Source organism: Chelmon rostratus, chromosome 9 (genome assembly GCF_017976325.1).
Source record: "Chelmon rostratus isolate fCheRos1 chromosome 9, fCheRos1.pri, whole genome shotgun sequence".
NCBI lineage: Eukaryota > Metazoa > Chordata > Actinopteri > Chaetodontiformes > Chaetodontidae > Chelmon > Chelmon rostratus.
Window position 1 is genome coordinate 23,755,245 of NC_055666.1, and position 25,780 is coordinate 23,781,024.

The following is a 25,780-nucleotide window of genomic DNA, read 5'->3' on the forward strand; positions in this document are numbered from 1 at the left end:
ATGGCGGACCTGTCGGGGACTGAGCTGTCAGAGGAGAAAGAAGCAGAAATTGAGCTCAAGAAAAGGCAGAAACGACCGTGGGAGGATTTGCACAAGTCGGGTAAACTCGGTTTAACCCCAGAACTGCCAGAAACGTTGGGATTTTACGACATAAGTGCTGTCAGGAGGGAGCAACGGGAGCAGTCGGCAGGTAAACGGCTCCTCTAACACCGCTACTAACGTACAGCTAATAAACGTTACACGTCTCAACTGTGTTACTTTAGTCTGCTGAATGTGTACGTTAGCATTATTACTGTAGTGACTTCGTAAATCTAACATTTTAAACATAACACAATCACTTTTAATCTAAATAAGTTATAAAAGCTTCAGGACTAGCAGCTTTTCTAAAAGCTGAGTGGAGAACTGTCAAAGCTTGATTAGCGGTAGCCAGAGCTAGCTTGATTAACTGGTTAGCTAATGAAGAACCGTCTCTGGAGGTCCTGCTCACTAAACCTCCCTGTGGAAACTGCTCTGCGACCGGGACGCCAGTCTTTGTTTGCAGCTAGTTCTGGATCTTCTCCCACTGTCTAGCCACTGTGCTAATGTTTAAAGTTAGTTTGCATGGCGTCTGGCGTTTTCACCTCTGGGTGTCCATAAGTCATGTTTTTCCCCCCTCAGAGTAACATAAGAAGCATGACTCTCAGACTCTGTGGCCTCATGAATATCTGCAAACCTTGACAAAATCAGAAATTTATGTGATAAAATGGTGCCTCTAGTATTTAGGATCACAATGACAGCAGTTAAGATAAAGTGTGACCCTTCAGACACAGAGAGGGCGACCAATTATGATAGATGTGATAGCAGAAAGTTGATTAATTGATCAGTTGATAGACAATTAGTTGAGAGTTATTTTTGTAAACTGTCAATTGTTGCATTAATTTTCAAGACAAAATTCAAATCAATTAAATAAAATGTTTACTAATTTCACTCAGCGCCAAATCACAACTAGTTGTCTTGTGACATTTTCTATAAAGAGCAGGCCTAGACCATAATCTTTAAAACAATTCATAATAACAGTTATAATAATAGCAATAATATATAAATAGTAAAAATACAATGTCAAGCGTGCACGACTTCTCTAGTGTGAGGATTTAAAGCTTTTGTCATATCTGATGGCGCACCAAAAGCTCCTGTATGAAAGATCTATGTAAATACTGTGGAGGCACCATGTGAATTCTTTGACCCATCAGTTTCTTTAATCTATGAGCATCAAGTACTCACCTGAAAAAGACCAAACAGTCGACCAGATGTTGACCGGTGAGGTGTCACTACTGTAGGGCTGCAACTACTGATAATTTATTGATTAGCTGTGGCAGTATACTTGAAATTCCTCATTGAGTCACAGACATCTTACCGACATCTGTTAGCATGATTTATGCGCCACACATTATAATTAAAATATATTATAATGTTCTTGTGTCCTAGTTTTTGTGACTGCTAACCGTCTTTGTAGTCCGGACATGTTTGTGGGTGCTAAATGTACTTGAACTGATGGGAAATGTTTTGCTTTTACCCCATTAAACCCCAACGTGTTTCAGATCTATGTGTGACTTAGACTTTAACAGCAAAACTGTTGCAAGTTGAGCCAACATTACACTGTAAGGTCATGTGATGTTAAACGTACGATGGATTCATCTTTGTCTTCAGTTTATGAAGCATGACATGTTTGACAGGGTCACACAGGTTGAAGTCAAGTGAAAAGAATTTCAAGACAGGATGGGAGCATTTAGGATAAAGTCACACTGAGACAATTCAACAAGACCTAAAACTTAAAGTTTTAATAATAATTAGATATATTAGGTAATAATCTAATAAAATAGCTTGTCATAACAACATATATTGCTTTATTTGATTTGAAGGTCTTTAATCTTTTTCTTTAAAGAGTTTCTAATACAACCCTGATTCTAGAAAAGTTGGGTCGCTGTGTAAAACTGAATGTGATCACTTGCTGATCCTTTTTGACAAATATATTTAATGTTTGACCTCATCAGCTTCATTGATTTGTGTAAATATCTGCTTATTCTGAATTTGATACTGCAACACATTTCAAACAGGTTGAAACGGGAACAATTAAAGACTGGGAAAGCTGTGGAACGCTCCAAAAACACCTGTTTGGATCATTCCACAGGTAAACAGGTTGATTGGTAACAGGTGATAGTATCATGATTGGGTATGAAAGGAGCATCCTGGAAAGGCTCAGTCGTTCACAAGCGAGGATGAAACGAGGTTCACCACTTTGTGAACACATGATTGGATAAAGGATGTTACTACATGGGCTCAGAAACACTTCGGAAAACTGTTGTGGTAAACACAGTTCCTTTGCAAACGTTTGCATTCTGTTTTAATGTATGTTTTACACAGTCAGGGTTGTCAATAAATATTAGACAGATTGTGACAGTGTATGAGAGTAATGCTCACTTTTTGACTTTGAAACATTCCTCTAAATATCCTTGATGTCAAGATACACCTGTTTACAATGCAGCTCACCCTCCTTTATTATGATCTCATTTAGAGCTGAATTATTAGATTGATATAGAAAAGAATTGTCAACATTTTTTAAATAAGAAAACCTAAAATTCTCCAGTTTCAGCTTCTCAAATTGAATACTGGTTTTCATCGTCTCTTATAACACCGAAGAGAATGTCTTTGTCTGAAGATCTCATCTTGGGCTGTGGGAACGTTTGATGGACATTTTTCACTGTTACTCACTTGATACCAAATGATAAAGTGATGAATTATGAAAATAATTGACAGATTAATCAATCATTTGAATAAAATAATTAGTTGCAGCCATAGTCTCATTGTACTTAGTTATCACGAGTTAGCAGAGTTACAGTACACTTACTATTACCACTTTACTTTCTTTAAAGAGATCCATTTAATAAACCTACTGTGTGTCACAAAGACGAAGAAAAACCTTCATTTTGCATGTTTAGCCTTTATAAAGATGTATCCATGATGCACTGAATCAAACAGTGATTCCAAGAATACTGTTAAACCATCAGTTTTCACCATTCAGAGAAGTTTCCTTCTCTTTCACTTTGCAGTGGACCCTACAAAGCTGGGTGCTCTCATTGTGTTGATAGCTGTGGTTGCAATAGTTGCAGACAATGGCCTTGTGGTAACACTGGTGGTCTAATGTTGTTCCAGATCCATCGTTGACGCGCTTCATCACCGCAGAGCTCACCAGAGGCTACTTCCTGGAACACAATGAGGCAAAGTACACCGAGCGCAGAGAGAGAGTTTACACATGCATGCGCATTCCCAAGGAGTTGGAGAAGGTACTGTTTGATGCACGTCCTGAACTCAGCTGCCCCCCTTTTCTCTTCATCTTCATCAGTTTTAAAACTTGAAGCTTTAGACTCTGTTGAACTTTATATTTATTTATACTTTATTTTTTAAGATTATATCGACTAATTTATTGCATATTACTAATTTAATATAGATTATTTTGTTAAAAGGAATAATGGAAAGACTATTCAGTAATGAAAATAATCATTAGCTGCATTCTCAAGTACACACACAATCACTTGCACACACACTTCAATAATTTTGTACAATCCTGAAAAGTTGGGACGCTGTGTAAATAAAAACAGAACGCAATCATTAGCAAACAAACTGCGTTTACTGACAACAGTTTTCCGAAGTGTTTCTGAGTCCATGTATTAATCTCCTTTATCCAATCATGTGTTCACAAAGTGTTGAACCTCACTCCATCCCCGCTTGTGAAAGACTGAGCCTTTCCAGGATGCTCCTTTCATACCCAATCATGATGCAGTCTTTTGTTGCTCCTGTCTCCACTTGTTTGAAACATTTGCTGCATCAAATTCAGAATAAACAGATATTTACACAAATCAATTAGGTTGATGAGGTCAAACATTAAATATATTTTCTTTGAAATGTTCTCAATTGAGTATAGCACATCGTCACATTCTGTTTTATTTATGTTATGCTTTGTTCCATTTTCCCTGTATTAAACAAATACAGGGAAAAGGGAACTTTTTTAGCTCAGGTCTTGTTGAATTGTCTCAGTGTGACTTTATCCTAAATGCTCCCATCCTGTCTTGAAATTCTTTCCACTTGACTTCAACCTGTGTGACCCTGTCAAACATGTCATGCTTCATAAACTGAAGACAAAGATGAATCCATTGTACGTTTAACATCACATGACCTTACAGTGTAATATTGGCTCAACTTGCAACAGTTTTGCTGTTAAAGTCTAAGTCACACATAGATCTGAAACACGTCAGGGTTTAATGGGGTAAAAGCAAAACATTTCCCATCAGTTCAAGTAAATTTAGCACCCATAAACATGCCTGGACTACAAAGACAGTTAGCAGTCACATAAACTAGGACACAAGAACATTATGATATATTTTATTAAATTGCAAATTTTTCTCACTTGTGCAAATTTGCTTCTTAAATAAGCTCCAGCGTCTTTAGTATTTGCACTTCTGTATCCTGTCCAATATTTATCCAGCAGTGTTTAAATGCATCCAAACAAGCGAGCCCAGACTAATGTAGCTCTTACTGGCCTGGTTTTTCCTTGGGGGCAAGAGAGGAATGTGTGTAAACATGAAAAGGCCTCAGTGACTTCACTATGTTAAGCAGCAGGCTCACCAACTTCACCCGCAACTCACAAGGCCCCCAGAAAAGTGACACAGAATCCACCAATGAGAGACAAACCCTCCCACCAGCTCCTACCAAAACGAACCTCAGTGCCTTCATGTAGCGGGAGTAAGAACACCACAGCTGGCTGAAATTCACTTCTTGTATAATGTTCATTTTTAAATGACAAAGCAATGGCGGTTCACATGTGGGAAACCATGGAGGTATGTGTCTGCTGCAGCACTGGGTTTAGATCGAGGCCTTTTTTTAGTCTCACATGTGGTGGTTATTACCTTTCACCTGGCTTTTCCTCAGATTTTAACCAGACAGAACATGTTTGTCACTGTTTCAGCTAGAAATCATTTTTTGGATGTGAGGAAACTGTTGTGTATCACTCCAGCTGATACGCTTGCACATTTTCATGATCTTACTTTATTTTGTTGCACAGAGAACAATTTATCTTTCAAGACGATGACTAAATGTGTACGCAGTATTTTTCACCCCTGATGATCGTTGTTTAGCTCAGGGGCTTTGCTCACTGCATGTCCTTCATACTGACAGTCGTCGTTTGACTTGGAGGTGTTGTTGTGCGACTTTTCCAGCTGATGATCTTTGGCTTCTTCCTGTGTGTGGACGCCTTCCTGTACGTCTTCACCCTGCTGCCCCTCAGAGTGCTGCTGGCCGTGCTCCGCCTCCTCACCCTGCCATGCTGTGGTTTCAGGTAAGAGCCTAAAACACACACTCTCCAACCTGTAAACATACCAAATGTACGACACAGTATAATCACACTGCAGCACATGAGCGTCTGGCATGAACACACATCATGGACTAACATCCAGATGTGTGGGCTGCACAATTGAACTATTATTAATAATTATTTTGTTCAATATCAAGCTCACAATAAGTAATCATGATTAGCACTTTTTTTGGAACAAAATAATTTCATGCTTTCTAAATTGATACAGTCAGTGGAGCTAAATCATGCAGTAGATGCATATATACAACATACGAAGACAGACATATTTATAGAGGCACACACACAAAATACATGCATGCACGAGACTCTAAAATTAATAATAAAATCTGTTTGGTATATGAGCATGATTTGCGAACCTTTAACAAGCGACAGTGGCTAAACCGGAAAGGTCTCGTAAGATGTTTGTGTTGAATTTCCGCATTCTGCGCAGTGGTGATAGAAGCTAAACTGTTAGAAAAGAGCAATACTGCTGATCCACTGCAGTGATATGTCACCAGTTTGTTATTTTTGTTTGTTTATTTCTCTATTAACGGGCAACACATATTGCAGCAGCTATAGTTTTGACTATAGCATCTGCTTTAATCTTCCACATGGAACAAAAATAGGTCTTTAACACATATTGGTAAAGGTTTCTGTCTATCACTTATTGTACATCAGCTGGCAAGGTTTGTCTCATTAATAGCCTTCCTCTTCCCAGGATTATGTTGGTCTTCTGGACTGTAGATTGTACCATACACTGTAGTCCTGGAAAATCAATCTAATAATCAGTCTGCCTTGATAAATTTGGGGTTTGTACAAAAGGAAAATTCAGACTCAGTGTAGCCTTAAGCCAGCCGTCAATTCACATGTTGTGATACACTTTGTATTGTGAAGAGATACTTTGCATTGTATAGATATTGAAAAGCAGTGCAGTTAACATACAGCTACAAGGCATATGTACCGAAACCCCCCGATGGACACTGCCCGTCCTCTCGCCAGCCTCACCCTCTGTCTGACTCTCCCCTTGCCTTCCTTCCCCCCTGCAGGGCACACACATGCCCCTACTGCAGAAGAAGCAGGTACGCTCCCAAGAGCCAATCAAGGCTTCATAAGTGTGATCACTGTCCTGATGGCCTCCACATCCATTCACCAGTTTCTCTTCATCTCCATTGTGTCTGTTAATATGCAGCTTGGCACGTCGGGCCATGTTCCATTCTCCAAGCCAGAGCAGCCATGTTGGTTCCTCATGAGTCTTTTTGTTTGTTCATCCAGGGAAGGTTTGCTGAGAGTGCATGCTCATTCTCATCACAATCATGTTGCTTGTCAGTGATACAGCTGCACACCGCTTAAACTGGAGGGCTGCCTACTGTACAGCTCTTCTGGAACAGTTCGGGGCTCATTTGTCTCATTTACGGGCATCTATTGGCAGCTGTTGTTGAGGAAGGTAGAAAATGTTTTCATCGTCCCAGCACAGAAACCCCCAGCTGCTCTACAGTAGCAAAGCAGCTTCTCTAACAAGGTCTTGTGTCAGACATCAAGCTTTCTCCTCTTTTTCTGATGCAGAGTCTAAGTGCTCACTGTCAGGCTAATAAGGTATGAATGGCACAAAGTGATGGCTACTTGGAATGCAGCACATATCTGACTGCACTCAAGCATACGTAAAATTCATGTGTGTTATGGACATAATGCTTGCAGAATAGAGATGGTGAAGACTGCTTTGAACAGGCTACACTACCAGCCGGCTGCAGCAGCTTTGCCTCTAGAGAGCTGTGTGTGTTGCACATGTTGGTGATAAGATGCACTAGCACTTTAACCACCTGAATACCAAAAGCTGCTGCTTACCAACAAGAGAAGACAAGTGTAATTTGTTGTTATTTTTAACCCCTCATTTACATGATTGAGTTCATTTCTGACCACTAGATGGAGCCGGAGCCTCAGGAAAACGAAGCATGAGACATGTTCACCAACATAAAACCTTTGGGATATTAGATAGAAGCCCATTTTTGCACAGTGGTCTGAATCTTATCTTTTGTTATATAGATAGATAATTAATGACTTTTATGTATGTACACCTCATCAGTGTAGTTCTTGGAAATCCTTACTAAATTGTACATTCAGTGTATTCAAGCTAAACTCCAACTGTTCTCCAGTTAGGAAAGCAGTCATTGTCTCTTATGCTTTGGACAAAACAGCCCAGTTGTTCATCTCATCCAGTCTCTTCACAGCTCTGTGCTCAGCTGCACATCGATTCAGAAGACAGTGAGACACTTGATTGAGCTAATTTACACGTCTTCCCAAACACATTTCCTCTCTCAGCTTGGAGTCAGCTCTTAAAATAGTTCAGATCTTTACACCTTCCAGCCCCACCCTCCACTTCTTCTGAATCTGAATTTCTTTTCCTCTCCCATGTTGTAAAAAAGTGTAAGGGCTGAGGAGCAGCCCTGTTGTTGTCATGCAAGTCTGATCAACAGCCGCTAAAGGCAATTAAGGTAATGATGGCTGTTAGAGTAGTTTGTTGTTGTTCTGCCATGTCTTGTGCACCAGTGAGTTGGTCTAGTATTAGTCTGTGTGGTTTAGAGTGATTTAGTGGAAAATTGTATACTAGTAGGGGGGGTTCAAGGGGATGCTGTGTAAAACGTAACAAATAAAAAGCAGAACTCAGTTATTTGCAAACAAACAGACATTTCTGAAGCATGTAGTAATATCTTTATACAATCATGTGACGCTCGCTCCATCCTTGCTTGTGAACAACTGAGCCTTTCATACCCAATCATGAAACTATCACCTCTTACCAATGAACCTGTTTACCTGTGGAATGTCCCAAACAGGTATTTTTGGAGCATTCCACAACATTTCCAGTCTTTTGTTGCTCCTGTCCCAGCTTGTTTGTAGCGTGTTGCTGCATCAAGTTTCAATATGAGCATATAAAGTTGATGAGGTGAAACATGAAAGATATTTCTATATTTGTCTTGTACTGTTTTCAGTTGAGTATTTGTCAAAAAGGAGCAAATTATCACACTCAGTTTTATTTATGTTTCACGCAGCGTCCCAACTGTTTTGGAATCAGGGTTGTACTGTGGAGAGATGGTTGTTATTGAGAGCAATGACACTGTAGTCTTTGTGGCAGTGGGGTCAAAAAACAACCAACAGCAAACACATGGTGTAATTTGGCTGTTTCATGTTTGAAAACCATAACGCTAGTGAATATTGAAATTGGGATTTAGGGTCAGTAAGAAGCCCATGTGGTGAATATTAAAACATATTTTCTTGCTGTAGTTGGAGGTGGTTGCAGACATATAGAGCAGTCACACAGCTGACATGTAAAATATGCGGGGCGTCTTAAAGTTAAGCTCTGGCTCTGGCTCTTTCCGGTTATCCCTGTCATGGTAAATACTAAGTAACTGGCCCTATGGATTTGTCAGCCCTCCTCTTAACATGCTCCCAAGCCGCCACTGCCAACCGTTGCTATTAATTATGAAAGCTACACATGTTTGGAACACATTATTACCCATTAAAAGATGTGTTGCTGCTCTTGCGGTATGTGACAGCTTATTAGTTTTCGTCCATTTATTTTGCTCACCCAACCCAATTTTAAACATTTCTGTCCAAAATGCTGAACCTGTTTTGGTAACAAAATATTTCCGTTCGGACTGATGCTCAGACACATTTTTGTTTGTGTGCTGTTGTCTGTTTGGTAGATAAGAACCACAAAGATTTAATCTTATCAGAGCAGCAGCACAGAACAAAACAAACATATTAAAAGGAGATAATCTTATGAATGAGATAAGTTTTGGTATAAAGGAGATAGTAAATTTAATATCATGTTGTGTCTTTTTTGTTATTAATAATTATCTACCCCTGTACGTGTTGTCTGACTCTTTCCTCGCTTTTTATGAACAGCAGAGATCTTTAGAGTCGTAGTCAATAATCTGGTCATCTGGTACTGTAATGAATCAGGGCTCAGCTCCCTCTTCACTCTAAAACAGCAGATCTCAGCATCAGTGATGCTGAAAGTGTGGGGAAAAATATGTTAGTGCTGTAAATACTAGTCTGTGTTCATGCAGTCATGATCATAACATGGTTAGATGTGTGTTTGTCAGCATACATGTACTGTATGTTAAACCTGGTTACAAACACATGTAGTCGTTCACACCATAATGGTTGTTGTGTGTGCATGTTAAGCAAATACACTACTTCTGGATCAGCATGAAAGTATGTGTTCAGATATATGAGAATGGTCTGAAAGCTTGGTTACATGTGTTTCTATCCTCAGAGATGCTCTAAGCTGATGTGTTTTGTGTGTGTGTGTGTGTGTGTGGTCAGCGGGACTCGGCTGCTGCAGCCAGCGCAGGTATGTGACGTGCTGAAGGGCCTGATCCTGGTGCTGTGCTTCTCCATGATGCATTACGTCGATTACTCCATGATGTATCACCTGATCAGAGGACAGTCTGTCATCAAACTCTACCTCATCTACAACATGTTGGAGGTACCTCACATTTCATACCCTCACATCTGACATTTGGCAGTAAGAAAAAATTGCATCTGTTCTCAAACATGCAGGATTGTCTGCATGTCCAGTTTTGTGCATGCTCTGTACAAACACTTGAACACAGTAAATGTATAAATCTGACCACTGGTGCATTTGTTTTGCATTCAAGCATTTATAGCCTGAATGGACCAAACCCAGAAATACTGTGAAAACCTTGTCTCTGATAGATGTGAATGTTGGGGAAGAACAAAAACAGTTTCAATGTTTTCTAAAATCAAGACTTGGGCTATTTATGCACTCTACGATCAATCAGACACCTCACATCCTAATACAATGAGACACTGAAATAATGGACAAAGAGCCTGTCCGCTGGCCTCACTGTCACATATTAAAAAGATTCAGGCTCTTAATGTTTGAGAGCTCTACTCATTTTTGTTTTCTCAAATTCGTTTTCAAATGTGTCAACAGTTTAGCCCCGGGACCTCTTTCCAAATTCATCCAAAGATGAGACAGTAACAGAGAAACGAGGAGCATGGTGTAAAATACCACATCATAGATCTGAATTTGGACAATCAGCTTCCTCCATCAACTCTGGAACACATTTACCAAATAAAATCAAATGAATTCCAAATCATCTTTTACAACAAAGTCATGTGCTGGTTGTACCCATTTTTAGCTAATTGTACTCTGTATGTGTATTGTGGTGTGTGTATATTTTATTGTATTTGCACATTCCACCACTATTGTGGTTTTATGATACTGACAGCTGTATATTTTAACTACACTGGACATGTAAAAGCCAAGTAGGGACACAAGTTGAAAATTAGCAATAACCATAAACTCTCTGTGCAACACATCAGTTTCAAATAAATAAATGCTAAACTGCACATTTGATGTAGCTGGAATCCACTTTCATTTGACATAATGTGATATCTGTTGTTATGAAGACTAATGAATATAGTTGACAGCCAGTAGGTAATTTCATTAATTGTAAATGACAGGGTACGATCTTATCTCAAAAGAGAACAAAACAAGCAGGCGTAATCGAAACAGCAGAGCAGAATGCTTTCATGAAAGTAAGATAAAAGAGCAACTGAACCAAACGTCTGGTTGAAATACATCCCACTATTCATTTATTAAGTGCTGCTCTTATCTGTCGTTCCTCTGTAAGGTGGCTGACCGCCTCTTCTCCTCCTTTGGTCAAGACATCCTGGACGCTCTCTACTGGACAGCCACAGAACCCAAAGAACGGAAAAGAGACAGCATCGGCGTCATTCCTCACTTCATCATGGCCGTCTTCTACGTCTGTATCCTTCTTGTAACTAAAAGGCAAAAAATGATTCGTTTTAGTTGTTTAATTGATCTTTCTGTGTTGGTTATTATGTTGATCTTACTAGTTTTACAGCTGGGTTGTTTTCAGGCATTGAATCTGTGCTCTGTTTAACTGTTAGCATGTGCTGCTTTTCATTAGGTTTTAGGTTTGGTCTTCAGTGTTAAAATGCTTTTTAAATCCGCTGTTTTCCTGAGCGGCTGTTTGTCAGTCCTCCATGCCATCCTCATCATGGTCCAAGCCTCCACCCTCAACGTCGCCTTCAACTCACACAACAAGTCCCTGCTCACCATCATGATGTCCAACAACGTCAGTGGACACACACACATGCACACATACATACACGTGCATGCAACCTGAGAGAATGTAGTGCACAACAATCTGCGTGATGGTTCATCAGCACCAAACCCTGACAGAAAACAGACATTTCGAGGCTTTCTTACCTCCAGCACATTTGCTTCCTCAGCCTGTGTATGTTTGGGCTTCAGAAACCTTTAAGACTTCTTTGGAGCTTTCATTGCTGGTTTTCTTATTAAAATCAAAAACATGACGCTTAGTTAAATTTGTAGTTTAAAAAATAAACTAAAAGAATGTAGCTTCTTCTTTAGTGAAGCAGCTACACTCTTCCACAAACAAAATGTATGCACTCATGCTCACAAGCTACACTTAAATACTTAAATAATTTGTATGCAGATGCATCCCAGAAAAATTGAACTTGGCACATTGATGATGAAACATTACTGTTGCAGCTGCAACATGATGGCGTGTGTTTCCTGGATCCTAAATGCTGCTAACTGCTTTTCTTTCTTTGTTCTTCTGTTCTTTCAAACACAGTTTGTGGAGATCAAAGGAAGCGTGTTCAAGAAATTTGAAAAGAACAACTTATTCCAAATGTCCAACAGTGGTAAGATATTAAATATGTTGTCTCAGAAAACACATTTTTAATGCATTATTTTAAGTATCGAAAAGAGAAAGAGAACCAAACACATACTCATATGCTTTCATTTAATTGGCTTTTGTCACATTTTCAACCTGCATTTAATTTACACTTACAAAATTAAATTCTAAAACATTGAAATATTCATAGAGACTGAGTTTGTCTCATCTCCGAGATGTGTCATTATCATTTCATCCATGAGTCTTTAGCTGCTTCACTGCTGCTGCTGCTGGGTGTACAAAAGGGAAAATTGTGCATTGAAAGAATTTGATTTTTAAACAAGCATTCTTTAACTGTTTGATGACAAAACTAAAACCTCAAGTACAACTCACAGACACATACACATTGAGTATTTTTTTCAAGTAATAAGTCAAATATTTGTTGGTTCCAGCTTCTGAGGATTGAAGGCTTTTTATCTTTTTTATATTATTAGAAATTGAATATTTTTGGCTTTGAGAATTTATTGTCTAAGTGATTAATCCAAAAAATAATCTTCAGATTAGTCGATAATTAAATTGTAAACATTAGCTGCAGCTCTGCTTGGTTGTATTAGTACTGAAGTCATACAACGCTTAAATATTAGTGACCTGACACGAGGCAGATCAGTGCTGACCTCATACTGTTTCCTGTTTCAAAAAAGTACTTTTAAGTGAATCATGTTGATGAAACAGAAGCTTTTGTCAGTTTCTGCTGGACAGATACATGATTGTCTTTTCGTAAAATGTTGCACCAAACTGTAATGGAAAAACATAGAAGGGTAATAATTCCTCTTATTTATGTACAGCCCTCTTAAGAATTTATCCATTTGGCTTTGACAGTCTGAATAGAGATATTAAATGCATTGTGTGGTTCCCTTGATTCCAGGAGGCAGCTTGTTGTTATCTTAATTGTATTCTAATGACAGCAGAAGACAATAAGCCTTGATCAGCTGCCATTTGCCTCTCACTGCTTACTCACATCTTGAAGACTCCCTGTTTATGGAGCTGAGCAGGGTCCTGACTATTATCAACACTGAGGATGGCGTGCTGAATATTTACAGCCGTGTCTTTAAATTCTAGTAGATGAATGCTAATGGCACACAGTACTGCGATAAGATGACTGTTAAGCCAATGTAATTGTGATATGCTGCTATAATGTATGATTACTGACTTATTTCAGACTTTTCTAAAAGCATCATTTTTAGCAAAGCAGTGTACAATAAAACTGGCAGATTTCACTCATTTAAAACAGACTATCACCACCTGCTTAAACACACAACTGCAGTACGAGGATAGCGAGTGTGGGTGAAAGCAACATTACTACAGTTGTGTTGATGCTTTTAAACCAAGTTTTTCCAGAGATTGTAATCACAAATGTGTTTATTTAATCCTGCAGATATCAAGGAACGATTCACCAGCTACGTTCTCCTGCTCATCGTTTGTCTCAGGAATATGGAGCAGTTTGCATGGAATCCAGGTAATTAGCAGTTTAATAGATTTTTTTATATTGTAGTAAATGCTAACAGACTGTGTTCACCAAAGTTTATCCATCTTGGAATCGGATTTTTTTAAAAGTGGTCAGTGCTTGCTGTTGTGAAAAATCCAGAATAATCTGCTGAGCAGCTCCCTCCCTGCTGCTTTGCTTTCGGTTGACCCACTGCAACACCTTGGGGATCTGTCACTGCAGCAGACCTCAGTAAATACGACAGAGCAGAGTGAGGGATGAGAGCTAGGCGTTTCTGTGTGGCAGCCCTCTAAAAACAGTCAGCTCCTTCTGCCAGTCTCAAAGCCAGACACACACTAGATGACAGACGTGGCCTGTCAGCTGAAATCATAACACTGATGTGCTAATACTAGCAGAGCCACAGCCTTCTGTTGCTAAAGTGGTATACAAATCACAAGTCTCCAGTAATAGTCTTATCATCTATGCTGCATTAGTGGCATCTGCACTTCTTTGTTTACATTAAACAGAACTAAAGCACCTGCTCTCAGCTGATTACCTGTGAAACACACTCACAATGAGAGCCAAATCCGTTTCACTTTTTGTAACCTGCATAAGACAAGAAAGAAATATATGTGCTGTACACAAACTCATGTATTGAATTGTATGATTAATTATTTTACTTAAAGCTGCACTAATCAATACATTTGTATTAGCAGTGGATCACATGACATATGTGATGCCGGTTGCTCTTAGTGACGAACTAACAAAGTGCTTATTCTGACTCTGACCATGTGCAATCTCTCAGAACGTTCCTGGTATAAATTAGCTGAATTATTTGTTAAAAATATCTAAAATTAAGAAAAATATTTACATATAACATTAAGTTTCTTGTGCCATTCTTCCCCTCAGACCACCTGTGGGTGTTGTTCCCTGATGTCTTTATGGTCGTCACCTCTGAAGTTGCTGTTGACATCATTAAGCATGCTTTCATCACCAAATTCAATGACATCACTGCAGATGTAAGGAGCAAACCTGACATTCATTATTTCTAAATGACACTCATTCACCAACTGACGACTTTGTCTTTCCTAAATAAGACGTGTTGGCTCTCATACTGCATTATTTTGCTTGTCTCTTTCCCAGGTGTACAGTGAATACCGAGCCAGTTTGGCCTTCGATCTCGTCAGCAGCCGACAGAAGAATGTAAGCAACTGTCTCTTTTTTCATATCCCCGTCATTATACTCACATAAACAGCATTCAGCCTACGCAGCTAATCAATGCAGTTTTGTCAAGAGCTGTAATCTGTGCTTCTCTGTCACTATGTAGGCTTGTACAGACTACAGTGACTCAGTGGCCCGGAGGATGGGCTTCATCCCTCTGCCTTTGGCTGTTCTGGTAAGAGAGGCTGCACTCTGTTGCTATTCAGGCACTAAATACCAGCACACAGTTAGTCATTGGCACAAAAACATGAGCCAATTCCTACAAGCTTGTACTTGTAATGCCACGAGCTGGTGGCTCTCATCGTTGTATAAATTAATTGTATTTTCCAAATCAAAACCATTCATTGTGCTTTTTAATGTTTTAACAGCTTATCCGAGTGGTAATGAGCTCGGTGAAGGTGCAGGGAGCTCTTTCATACACGTGTGTGTTCCTCTTTTATCTTGGGTAAGTCTATTAAAGTTATACTGTTGTATAAAATATTGCTAATGTTATTACATGATTTTATTGTAGATTGCCCTGCCCAGCATCCAAAATTTCCAGAGCTTTTAATCCTAATATTGCTGTACTGGTTGAACTCAACATGGCATTTTCATTTTACACACACTACATATATTTTAATCTGACTATAAAATGCAGCTCAAGAGGAGATTTAAAGGCTGAAACTGGTTTTGGCTGTCTAAATTGTTCACATTAATCTGGTAATAAGATGTATTGTTATCCCTTACCTCTCTTTATTGAAGCACAGACTTAAACCATTAAAACTGAGGTCAATGTCTATATTTCTATATTAGTGAATCTTGACACTGTATTCATTAAGTCATACATCAGTGAATATTTCAGTGTTTATGTTTTTTATTTAATGATTGTGTGTCGAATAAGCTCAGAGACTCTCACACAAACACAGACTCATATGTTGTGTACAGACATGCTTGCAGAGTCTGAATGCACACTAACACATGCAGGCACTGTCATAAACACACACACACACACAGTTACATAAGCATTAACACTGTGCCCTCACGTTCTCCCTGTGCTGAGCTGCTGATTGCCTCGCTCATTCTCATTTGCCAGATCCCATTGGGCTCGTACCATTGAAGAGTTTCCCTCAGGGTGAAGAATACAATGTTGTCATCTCTAGTGCCATCTCTGGCCTTCCCCACCCCCTGATTTAAAAATAGCTCTGGCTTGAACAGACCGCCGTGCGTTGGCAAAGATTCAGCCATGCTCAGTCTTTCAGTCCGAAACGCCCTGTCACAGCGAGCAGTGGTCCACAGACCCAAATGTGTCTGTCTCTCTCTCATCACAGTGTCAGAGGCTGGGCCTTATAGCAAAGCCGGGAAACACAGAAGGATGGTACACATCAACATCCTGGTGTCAGTGGTGGGATGTGAACAGTGGCGATCGAAACCAGATGTTAGAAGAGATTCAATAAAGCTGTGGCCCAGCTCAAGACAGCACTGTGATAACCGCAATAACAGCATGTTAGAGAAAAATCTGTTTCTCTTCAAAATGTTCCAAAATCTACATTCATATCCATCAACCAAATCAGCAAAAAAGCTACAAAAGGAAAAAAAATGTAATACATTGGTTGCCAAAAGCAATAACAGACACGCTAATATGACATTTTTAACACAGTCAGTATTCCAATATTCTGTGATTATTGATTTCACAAATTAATGCTGCCATCAACAAAATAAGTGTGTATCCCTACTTTGCTTTGTCATGTTTTTAACAACAGAAGATTGTTGAACCTCCAAAGTAGTAGTGAAGAAAAGGAAAGAGTCTTTGGCTCGCTTTTAGAAAACACTTCTTCCAGTCAGAGATGCATCTCTCTAAACAGCAGCCTTCTTCCTTTTTAGGTTGGTTTCACTTAAAGTGTTGAACAGTATTGTGCTGCTGGGGAAGTCGTGTGTTTACGTCAAGAGGGCCAACATGGAGGACAAACTGTTCGAGAGGCCCTCCACCACTCCATCCTCCACTGGGAAAAACCCCAGCAAAGCTGACCAGGACAGATGTCCCACACCTTCAGGTAAACCACAAACAACTCTTACAACTCTTAACAGCAACAACAGCTCCACCTTAAAGTACCGGATCTGTGTGCTAGGTACCTCAACAGACGAGAATGAAAAAATGGGACGCAATCGAGTGGTTCTATTGGTACCGTCCACAAGTTCTGACAATAGAAACGCAAAAATTAACTGTTCTAATGTTTAACAAGCAAGGTCACAAGCTGGTGAACACAGTTGAGAATTTAGCCACTAAACAGCCAGATATTTCCCGTAGGAGTTGGTAGAGACCAAAAACAGAGCTAGCAGACAGTGAATATTGGACTTATATTCATCAGGTGGGCACAAACACACCTCTAAGTGAAAGATAATATTGCTCCTTAACTGCTGGATGTGCAAATAAGCAACTGTTTACTAACAGGTTTGCCATACCACCTTAAAAGACAATATGTCAACGTTGTGTTCACATCTTGTTTTTGCTGCCCCCAATGTGTAGCATGTCACCGTATAGCTCTCTTTTTATATATGCTATATATGTTCAGGTCTGTATACAAACACATTTGGATTTATTATTTGATAAGCTTGGAACTTTGTGTGTAGTTGCTTTTTGTACGATAATAAGCTCAATAATTACCTGATTAAATAAATTAGCTAAGACTGTTAGCACAAGACCTCAAGCCATCTATTTGGAACAAATATATTTTTAACCAATAATCCCAAAATAAATACTGGTACACGAGACATTGAAATTTTATTGTGCACTCATATCTTCAGCATGAAAAATTCAGGAGGTCATCATGCACTGTGAACACAACAGTTTGATTTTGGATCTAAATTAAGAAAATGCAGCACAGCCATGTTCAAAAATGATTCGGAGTTTTTAGCTACTGTGCACAAATTGACAGAGATTATATGAAATATATTTATTGTGAATTATACAAATGCTTTTCATCACAAAACTTCGGCTGCAGATATTCTACCGATGTAACATTTGAGAAGTTCCTACTTTGGAGATATGAAAAGTGTGAAGACCTGAGAGAATATCCTGGTGCTTCTCTGGAATAGATATGTAGTAAATGAGACGTCCTGAGATTTAATCTGGCCTATGAATAATGTGCATGTTGCTCTCTGCCTCCTACTCAATGGCTGATCTTTCCAGTCTCCCTCCACATTGAAATACTGTATGTAATAAAACAGAAATCTCTTACAAAGATCAAGCAAATGTTCAAAGGAAACGCAGTACTTTTGTTGATACTTAATATTAGGGTGGATAATATTCATTTACATAATGTTTTAGTGCTGCTAGTTAATGTCTCCAAATCCTGTGTTTGTCCACAGCATGCAGCACAGTACCTAAAGCAACACTAGGCTAACCAAACCTCGCCTTAAAGAGGCCACATCATGCTGATTTTCAGGTTCAGACTTTAATTTTAAGTGTCTGCTAGAATCAGTTTACATGCTTTAATGTTCAAAAACCACATTATTTTTCTCATACTGTCCATTGTTGCAGCACCGGTTTTCTCTCTGTCTGAAACTCTGTTTTATATCCAGTCCTCCTTAAGACTCCCCTTCCAAATAGCCCAGTCTGCTCTGATTGGTCAGTTCGCGCAGGCCTAAGCAGGCATCACTCACTGTTAGCCCTGCCTGTGTTTTTAGCTTCCTAGCTAAGTTTGAGCTAAGTTGATTCATGGACTTTGGGCTTTGTAACTTTGCAGATGTTTTATATGCACAAAAAAGCCACGAAACACACAAAGAGAAAGAGAAAGAGAAAAATCCAAAAAACATAACATGGCCATTTTAAAGGATCATGGTTATATTAACATTTTTAGACATTTAGCTGACACTTTAATTTACATGGAGACATTTAGCTGACTCTTGAATCCAGACAGATTTGTCAGCAGGTAGGAGCTCAGTGTCCGGCTTCAGGCAGCTGACAGACACATCTACTGTATGTGATGGAGAAATCCAATCTGTAACATTTTTAGTTAAAAAGCTAAAAGTTATAATAATTATTGTTTGCATTGTGGTTGACATACAGTATAATGTCAAGTCTTGTGTGTATGGCTGCAACTAATGATTATTTTTTAGCATCAATTAATCTGCTACCTTTTTTCCCAATGATTGGTTTTTACTATAAAATGTAAAAAAAATCTCACCAACAGTAAAACCCAAAGATATTTAATTTCCAGTCAGCAAAGCTGCAGATCAAACTAGCCAATGTTCAGCATTTTAGCTATACAATGAATCTGCTAATAATTTTTGCTTGTTTTGATTTGATCAGTAATGTGACTATAACACAGATTATGTAACATTTCCATACTGAAATGTCTAAAAACAACTAGACCTATGTTACATATTTTGTTGAGTTGTGTTTATTATTATAAACACATTATCCTAAATGTTTCCTACAAGGTTCAAACCCTGACAAATCCGTATTTTTATTCAAAGTAATGTGCGTTTAATTGGTCAGCTGTCTTTGGTGACACTGGAAACAACACATGATAGTAGCAAACGTGACAAAGGGTAATGTTAATAAAACTTTAATACGTTACCTCATCTGTGAGCATTTCTGCCTGAGTCATATCAGATAGATTTTCATTGGCCGTTGTTTTACAACCAACAACTCCCATGATCCCACACGACTTAACAACATCATGAAACTACATCTTTTGTTGTCATGGTTTTGATGGAGAGACCCCAGCAGCAGCAATTAGACACTGTTTTTCTGTTAAAGTTATGCAGCAGGTATGGCATCTGACTTTTTGAAGTTTGACCATTTTCATTTTAGAGCCTCGTAATGCATGTGGGCAGGAGTCATGAGTCATCAGCTGATTTCAAGCCATTTCTTTTGTTGCAAATTCCAGATATATATTTATGATACAGGATTCTTGTTTAAAATAGAAATTCAGGTTTTCATGCCAAAAGCCTTTATCTTTTGTAGATAGCAGTAATAGCTACAACAATAATAGTTCTATACATAATATTAAATAAACATTCCAACAGATATTTACATATGAATATTCCTCATTAACGTTCATGTAAATATCTTGACAAACTGTTAAGCAGGCCATGTATCTGCGACACACACACACACACACACATAAGATCAGACACAGATTTGGAGGTGGCAGGATCTCCCTGTCATCCGCAGCCAAATCCCTGCAGATCTTTTCTCCCGTGCGCCACAGACCCGCCCGCCGCGCTCAGCCAGGAGCTTTAAAATGACAAAGATCCTGATGATGCATCATGTCATATCAAACATCAAAGCTCCAACAAGCGCTTGTGTTTCAAACGAATCTGGTTTCTCAGAAAGCAGCAGCTATAAGGCTCTAGGCGCTGCGCTCCAACATATAGTGTATAATAATAACTACTTTGAGGTTGTGGGAAATTAATGGAGTCTCCTTCTGCTTCCCACACATTTAGCTGCTGGGATTTGAACCAGCGACCTCACATCCCATGCTCATTTACTAACATTAAATTACTTTGGTCTGTGCCTCTAGCTTCACCTGCTGCTCCAGTGAATTCACTGCGCAATTATGTTCATCTGCATGTCCTTGTCTTTACAATGATCTGTATTCACATAAAACAAGATATGCCATCTGTCTATACTGCATGCTTTTGTCCAGAGGGCAGAAATGGGTAATGAGCAGTTTCACATCAGCCATTTCAACCCCCATATGGTGCTTAAGTTTTATCAAAGCTCACATATCTTTCGGAGAAGTCATGGAGAACTGTGTCTATTCTATATTAAACTGAAGCAAAGAAAGATTCAATGGGGAAAGTGAGAGATGAGTGCACTTGTTTATTTATTGAATATCAACTGGCATGCCTTATTATAAATTCCTCTCCGATTCACCACTGAATTATTCAGGCAGAACTGAAGGTGATACAAGAGCAAAGCCTGACATTTTCTAATATTCAGTAAGCCTACAATGTATGTGTTCATGGCCTCTATTATATTTGATATTCCTTTGCCTTACTCAAACACACTCTCTATATGCTCAGTGGGTTGCAGTAGTTCTGTACAGTTAAGTGTTGTTTCAGCTCTGTCTACAAGAAGAATTGGAAGTTTGTTGTAGCCAGATAGCCCGGGGCTAGCCGGTTGTCTCTGTGGACGGCCTTGTTAATATCCAATGCTGCTTCGCTCAATTCTCTCTAATATGATGAATTATTCCGTTTGGTTGATTTTCCTAATGTAATACACTGTGCGCTCAAACTGCAGTGTTTTCTCTTAACGTAATGCAGTGAAGTTTTGATAAGGACCAACTGTGCTTCTTCGTGGTCCATGTCAGCTCTCTTCTCTGGCTACATTTCATTATTCTCCCTCTGTGCCGCTTTGAAACTGAGCAGTCAGGTGGGTGTACGTTGGCTGACTGTCACTCAAGCCAGAACACCTTCGCTTCTTCTGTTACATGCTGAGAATTTCTGCTCAAAGACAGCACATTACCCTCTCCCGGACTGCATCTTCTTCTTCCTCAAACTAATCTAAAAGAAATCTCCGCTTTCTCAGCATCTCGCTTCTCCTTTTGGTTTCCTAATGCGTCTGGTGTCAAATTATCCGTCTGGAAAGAAGCACACAAGCAGCATAAAGAGTTGACAGCTGTGTCTCATTATCATTATTTTATCAAAGTCAGATGACTTGTCTAGTATCCAAACGGAGACCACAAGACGCACCAGGCTAGCTGTCTCCCTCTGTTTCCAGTCTTAATGCTAAACTATGCTACACAGCTCACGTTATACTTGTGCTTTACGTGCGGAAATGCGTCCAGAAGCAGACTTTTTCCATTTCAAGTCTATTTCCTTCCATTTTACGCATGCAATGACAGCGATTGGGTGTGTGCTCCGAACGTATCCTGCGTAGACACAGATGGAGGACTGAAGCTGCTGCAGCTCTGCTAACGTCCTATGTAGACATTGTGTTAAGAGACCAACTGGCTGGTGAAAACGCTGAGCAAACCAAAATTCACTCTGCCATATTTGAAATGTTCCTCACAACTAATTTCCCTTGCTTTTTAGCAGAAGTTTAAACCCACACTAGTCGCCAAGTTTAAAAGTAAAAAAACTGCAGAAGAAACTCAAAATTGGGCACAAATTAACCTGTAAAGATAAACCTTGTTTAAAAAAAAAAATACTGAGCCTATTATGAGAGCCATTTTCAACCATTAATCACATTCTTCAATAACCAAATAGCATTTTAAAAGCTGCTATAACGTGTGGCACTTTTCGGTGCTGGTCACTGTGTTTTTTGAAAATTTCGATGTCCCGGACAAATGGAAGAAATTCCAGTTGAATATTATCTCTGTGTGGACTCTATTTTCCCATGTTTAAGTTACTAATGGGGACACCAATTTTTAAAATTGGCCCAGTAATGAAAGAGAGTCGGCCAGCAGCCGTGAAATGGGCTGTAATATAACCCCTCTGGGCACTGTCTGTCCACTAAAGTGTTTGTTTTTGCTACTGACAGGTTCCAGTTGTTATTCTAAGTGTCTGACAACATAATGGACAGAGATACATCCTTTTTGTTAATGCGTAAGATCCTTTATGTTTTAACGTGAAACAGCCGTTATATCACTCTCGCCAAAGCCACCAGACCCCATTTAGAGAAACAGACTTCATTCAAACTCGACAGAAACAAAATAAAACTCACCAAAACCTTCTTGGTCCATCTTTCACTGTTCCAACAATCATCAGTTATTACCGGATAACAGAAACCCTGCCTGTAATTTAAGTGTGTACGTTAATAAAATAACAAGTTTAACCGACAACTGACGGTAGCAACGTTGAATCAACCTGTCCACTGATCACACACATCTCTAATCCACAGGATATTTATTTTGTTTATCTATTTTTTACAGGTGAATCCAAGGTGGAGCAGATCTCTGCCACACCCAGCAGGCCACCACCGTCTTCCTCCTCCTCTGTGACCACCCAGCCGACTCCAAGGACTGACCTCTTCCCTCCCCCGCCCACTGACGCCTCTCCTGCTTCTCCAGCTAGCCGTCCTCCGACTCCACCACCTGAACCCGAACAGTCTTCGCTCTCCAAGGAAGAGGAGAGCGAGGCACAAGGAGCCTCTGAACTGAAGCACAGGACTCCCAAAAAAGACCTGCTGGAGATCGACCGTTTCACAATCTGTGGTAACCGCATCGACTGAGCAGCGGCAGCCGCTGATGTAGCGATTAACCACTCAGGAAAGACGCAAAGGGCACTTTGGCCCGGCTCTCCTGGCCAACAGCAGCAGAAAGCTGAGTATTTATTCAAGTTGGTGGCAATAAAGTAAGTTATTGTGAACACGGACACTCGAGTGTCAGACGATCCTGCTGCTGTTGAAGCCTGAAGTCGAGAAGTTTGACAAAGAAAACTTCAGCTGCCTGATTAACAGCAGGAGACAGAAAGTGTGACTGTGGCAGCCCAGTCGTCAGGATGAACTGTCATATCTGTGTGACTGTGTGTGTGTGTGTGTGTGTCAGCGTGTGTGTGAAACAGTGTATGTGTGAGAGCACACAAGCACTTCCTGTCTGAGCAGCACTGGGACCAGAAGGAGAGAAATTTCTCAGTTTGTTCAGCAGCCAGAAGACAAACTTCCAGACTCTGCAACTGGTTTCATTGCTTCAGGTGTTTCATCTCCTCAAGAAAACCTGAATTAAAAAATGTTCTTTTTGTAAATTATTGGGTGTCTGACATCAATCCAATTTGCAAGAACGAATAGCCTGTTTTTACAGCACAGCCTTTATAATCAGACGCTGAGGTAACTTTCAGGAGCAGAGTGCAGGATTTATTTGGATGTAGCGATGATTGCAACAAACTGAATACCCCTCGCCTCACCCCTCATTTTCCAAGTCTAGGAGAATCTGCTTCTCTAATTTTAACCATTTATCTTGTGAATTGCTGCATAATTTTATCTTTTCGGGTCTCTGAAGCAGAAAACAAAGTCTTTGTCTAAACTGGTCACAAAGTGCAGACACTGGTGACGAGGGGTCACAAATAGACAGTGGTTTGTTTTAAGGGGTCACAAACCAAAACGCTTGGGAAACACAGCTCTAAGAGGTCAAACACTGATAACATGTGAGTCCATACATCGCTGCTCGCTCCATTAACTGCTCAGTTCAGAAGGCTTTACCTCAGTGAGACTATGACAGAATTTTGAAGTGAAGCATTGTTTTGTTTCCCAGCATCACCAACACAGAGTTATGAACGTGACTAAGAAGAGTGACTTTTAATTACCGCCTTAAGTAGAGCCTTTTGTTTACACAGCCATCAGATAAAGTCATTTGCAGCCTACATTGCGCCTTCAGCAGCTAAAGGACCTTTCATTAAAGCATCCAGTCAGCGCACGACATTAACAGAAGCTGCCGGTCAAATGCTGCTGACACTAAATCTGCTGCTTCTACCAGCCGCTCACGCAGCCAGACGTGTTTCAGAGGTCCAATTATGGTTTATTAATTAAGTACTGAAAATGCTGATAGATGCTGAAGATAATCTTAATTTTCTTCTTGCTTAGGGTACATTTTTCTAATCTCTTTATATACAGACTATATACAGGCAACAAATCATTACCGGAAAATCTGTTTTTTTTTTTATAATTTATTATCTCAAAATGCAGATATAATAACTTCAGTCCAAGAGTTAATATTCCATTATGCATCCTTCACCAAGTAACAAGTCATTTTATTCTGAAAATGGCTTTTCATACTTTCATTCATTCATGTTTGGTCTTGAGAATGTTTGCACTGATGGACCGTATTGTCTTAAATACGATGTTGTAACATATGTTTCTCATTTAAGTCTCAAGTAACGTTCTACTGTTTACATCTTAGAAAATAGAAGCAATATTTCTGCAACAAAATGCCTTTTTTTGCATCTGTGTTTTACATTTTGTAGAATGACCTTGTAAAATGATTTGCTAAGATTTAAACTTATCTTTCATTGCAATGAAAAATCTATAAATCTAATCTACAATAGACCATTGATGTCACCATCTTCTATATGTCAGCCATGTATGTAATTGAGTGCAAGATAAATATGATATATTATTCCTAGAGAGCTTTACATTTCAGTGCCAGGCCAAACATTTAATTTATGTCAGAACTCGATGACTTTTATTATCTGATCCAGATTTGTTACAATCAAAGGACAATGGTATGCTATGTAGCACTTTATGGCTTTTTTACAAGGTTACACTTTGCATTTTAATGAAGCTGTTCTACAGCAGTCATGTGCAGCAAACAGTAGTTTTAGCAGAATTATATGGAGAAATCTGTGACTTGACTGGTACGAGATATAATGATTAGGGAAATTACCATCAAACCTAACTAAATGGTGGTAAATTTTAAAATAATCTACGACAGAAATCAGTTCTCTTTGAGTTCATTTTTTTTCTTTCTGTTCATCCTGTTACTCTTAATTTATTCTGGAATTTTAAAGGTAATTTACTGCCATGTTAATTACAGTAACATATGACTAGTAGTAATATATTGAAGTTACTTTGGCAGAAGCTGTCATAATGTAAACCCATTTTACTTTAAGCAGAAGTGAGATGTATATTATGTAAACACATATCAGCATTTATTTGATTGTGTTTTGGAGAAAAAGTTCTTTATAATGTTCATTACCATTGTAATAAGAAAGATAGTTCTATTTTTGGAGCTGCCAGTTGTGATATGATAATGTTTTGCGCATGAATTCTGACTCTCAGTCCTTCATGTGGTTTTGTGAAATGTCTCTTCTCCACTGGCCTGAGCTCAGTCTTGTTGTGGTCTGTCTGTCCACTATCAGCTGGCTGAGCCTCACTGGTCCCAGTCTGCAGTGGAGATCAACCACAACTGGACCCAGCTGGGCTCAACCGAGCTAATGGAGATGAGGTGAAAGTGTTCTTATGCAAGCTGCGATGGTCCAGTACACTGCCTGCTTTGTTTCATCAGTTTGGTTCTTTATTTAATTCCTACCTCGATATTGTATGAAAATGCCCCTTTTGGATTAATAAAAGTTTGT

The 25,780-nt window shown here is 39.3% G+C and overlaps 1 protein-coding gene across 1 annotated transcript; it reads left to right on the forward strand.

Annotated features, from left to right (window-relative positions):
- On the forward strand, positions 1-25,780 carry tapt1a (transmembrane anterior posterior transformation 1a). The gene is made up of 14 exons (XM_041943917.1): positions 1-190; positions 3,190-3,320; positions 5,250-5,368; positions 9,707-9,869; positions 11,044-11,179; positions 11,414-11,511; positions 12,037-12,106; positions 13,514-13,594; positions 14,471-14,580; positions 14,705-14,764; positions 14,889-14,957; positions 15,151-15,227; positions 16,643-16,812; positions 22,645-25,780. The coding sequence occupies exons 1-14, from the start codon at positions 1-3 to the stop codon at positions 22,941-22,943; spliced, it is 1,773 nt and encodes a 590-aa protein (XP_041799851.1). The 3' UTR covers positions 22,944-25,780.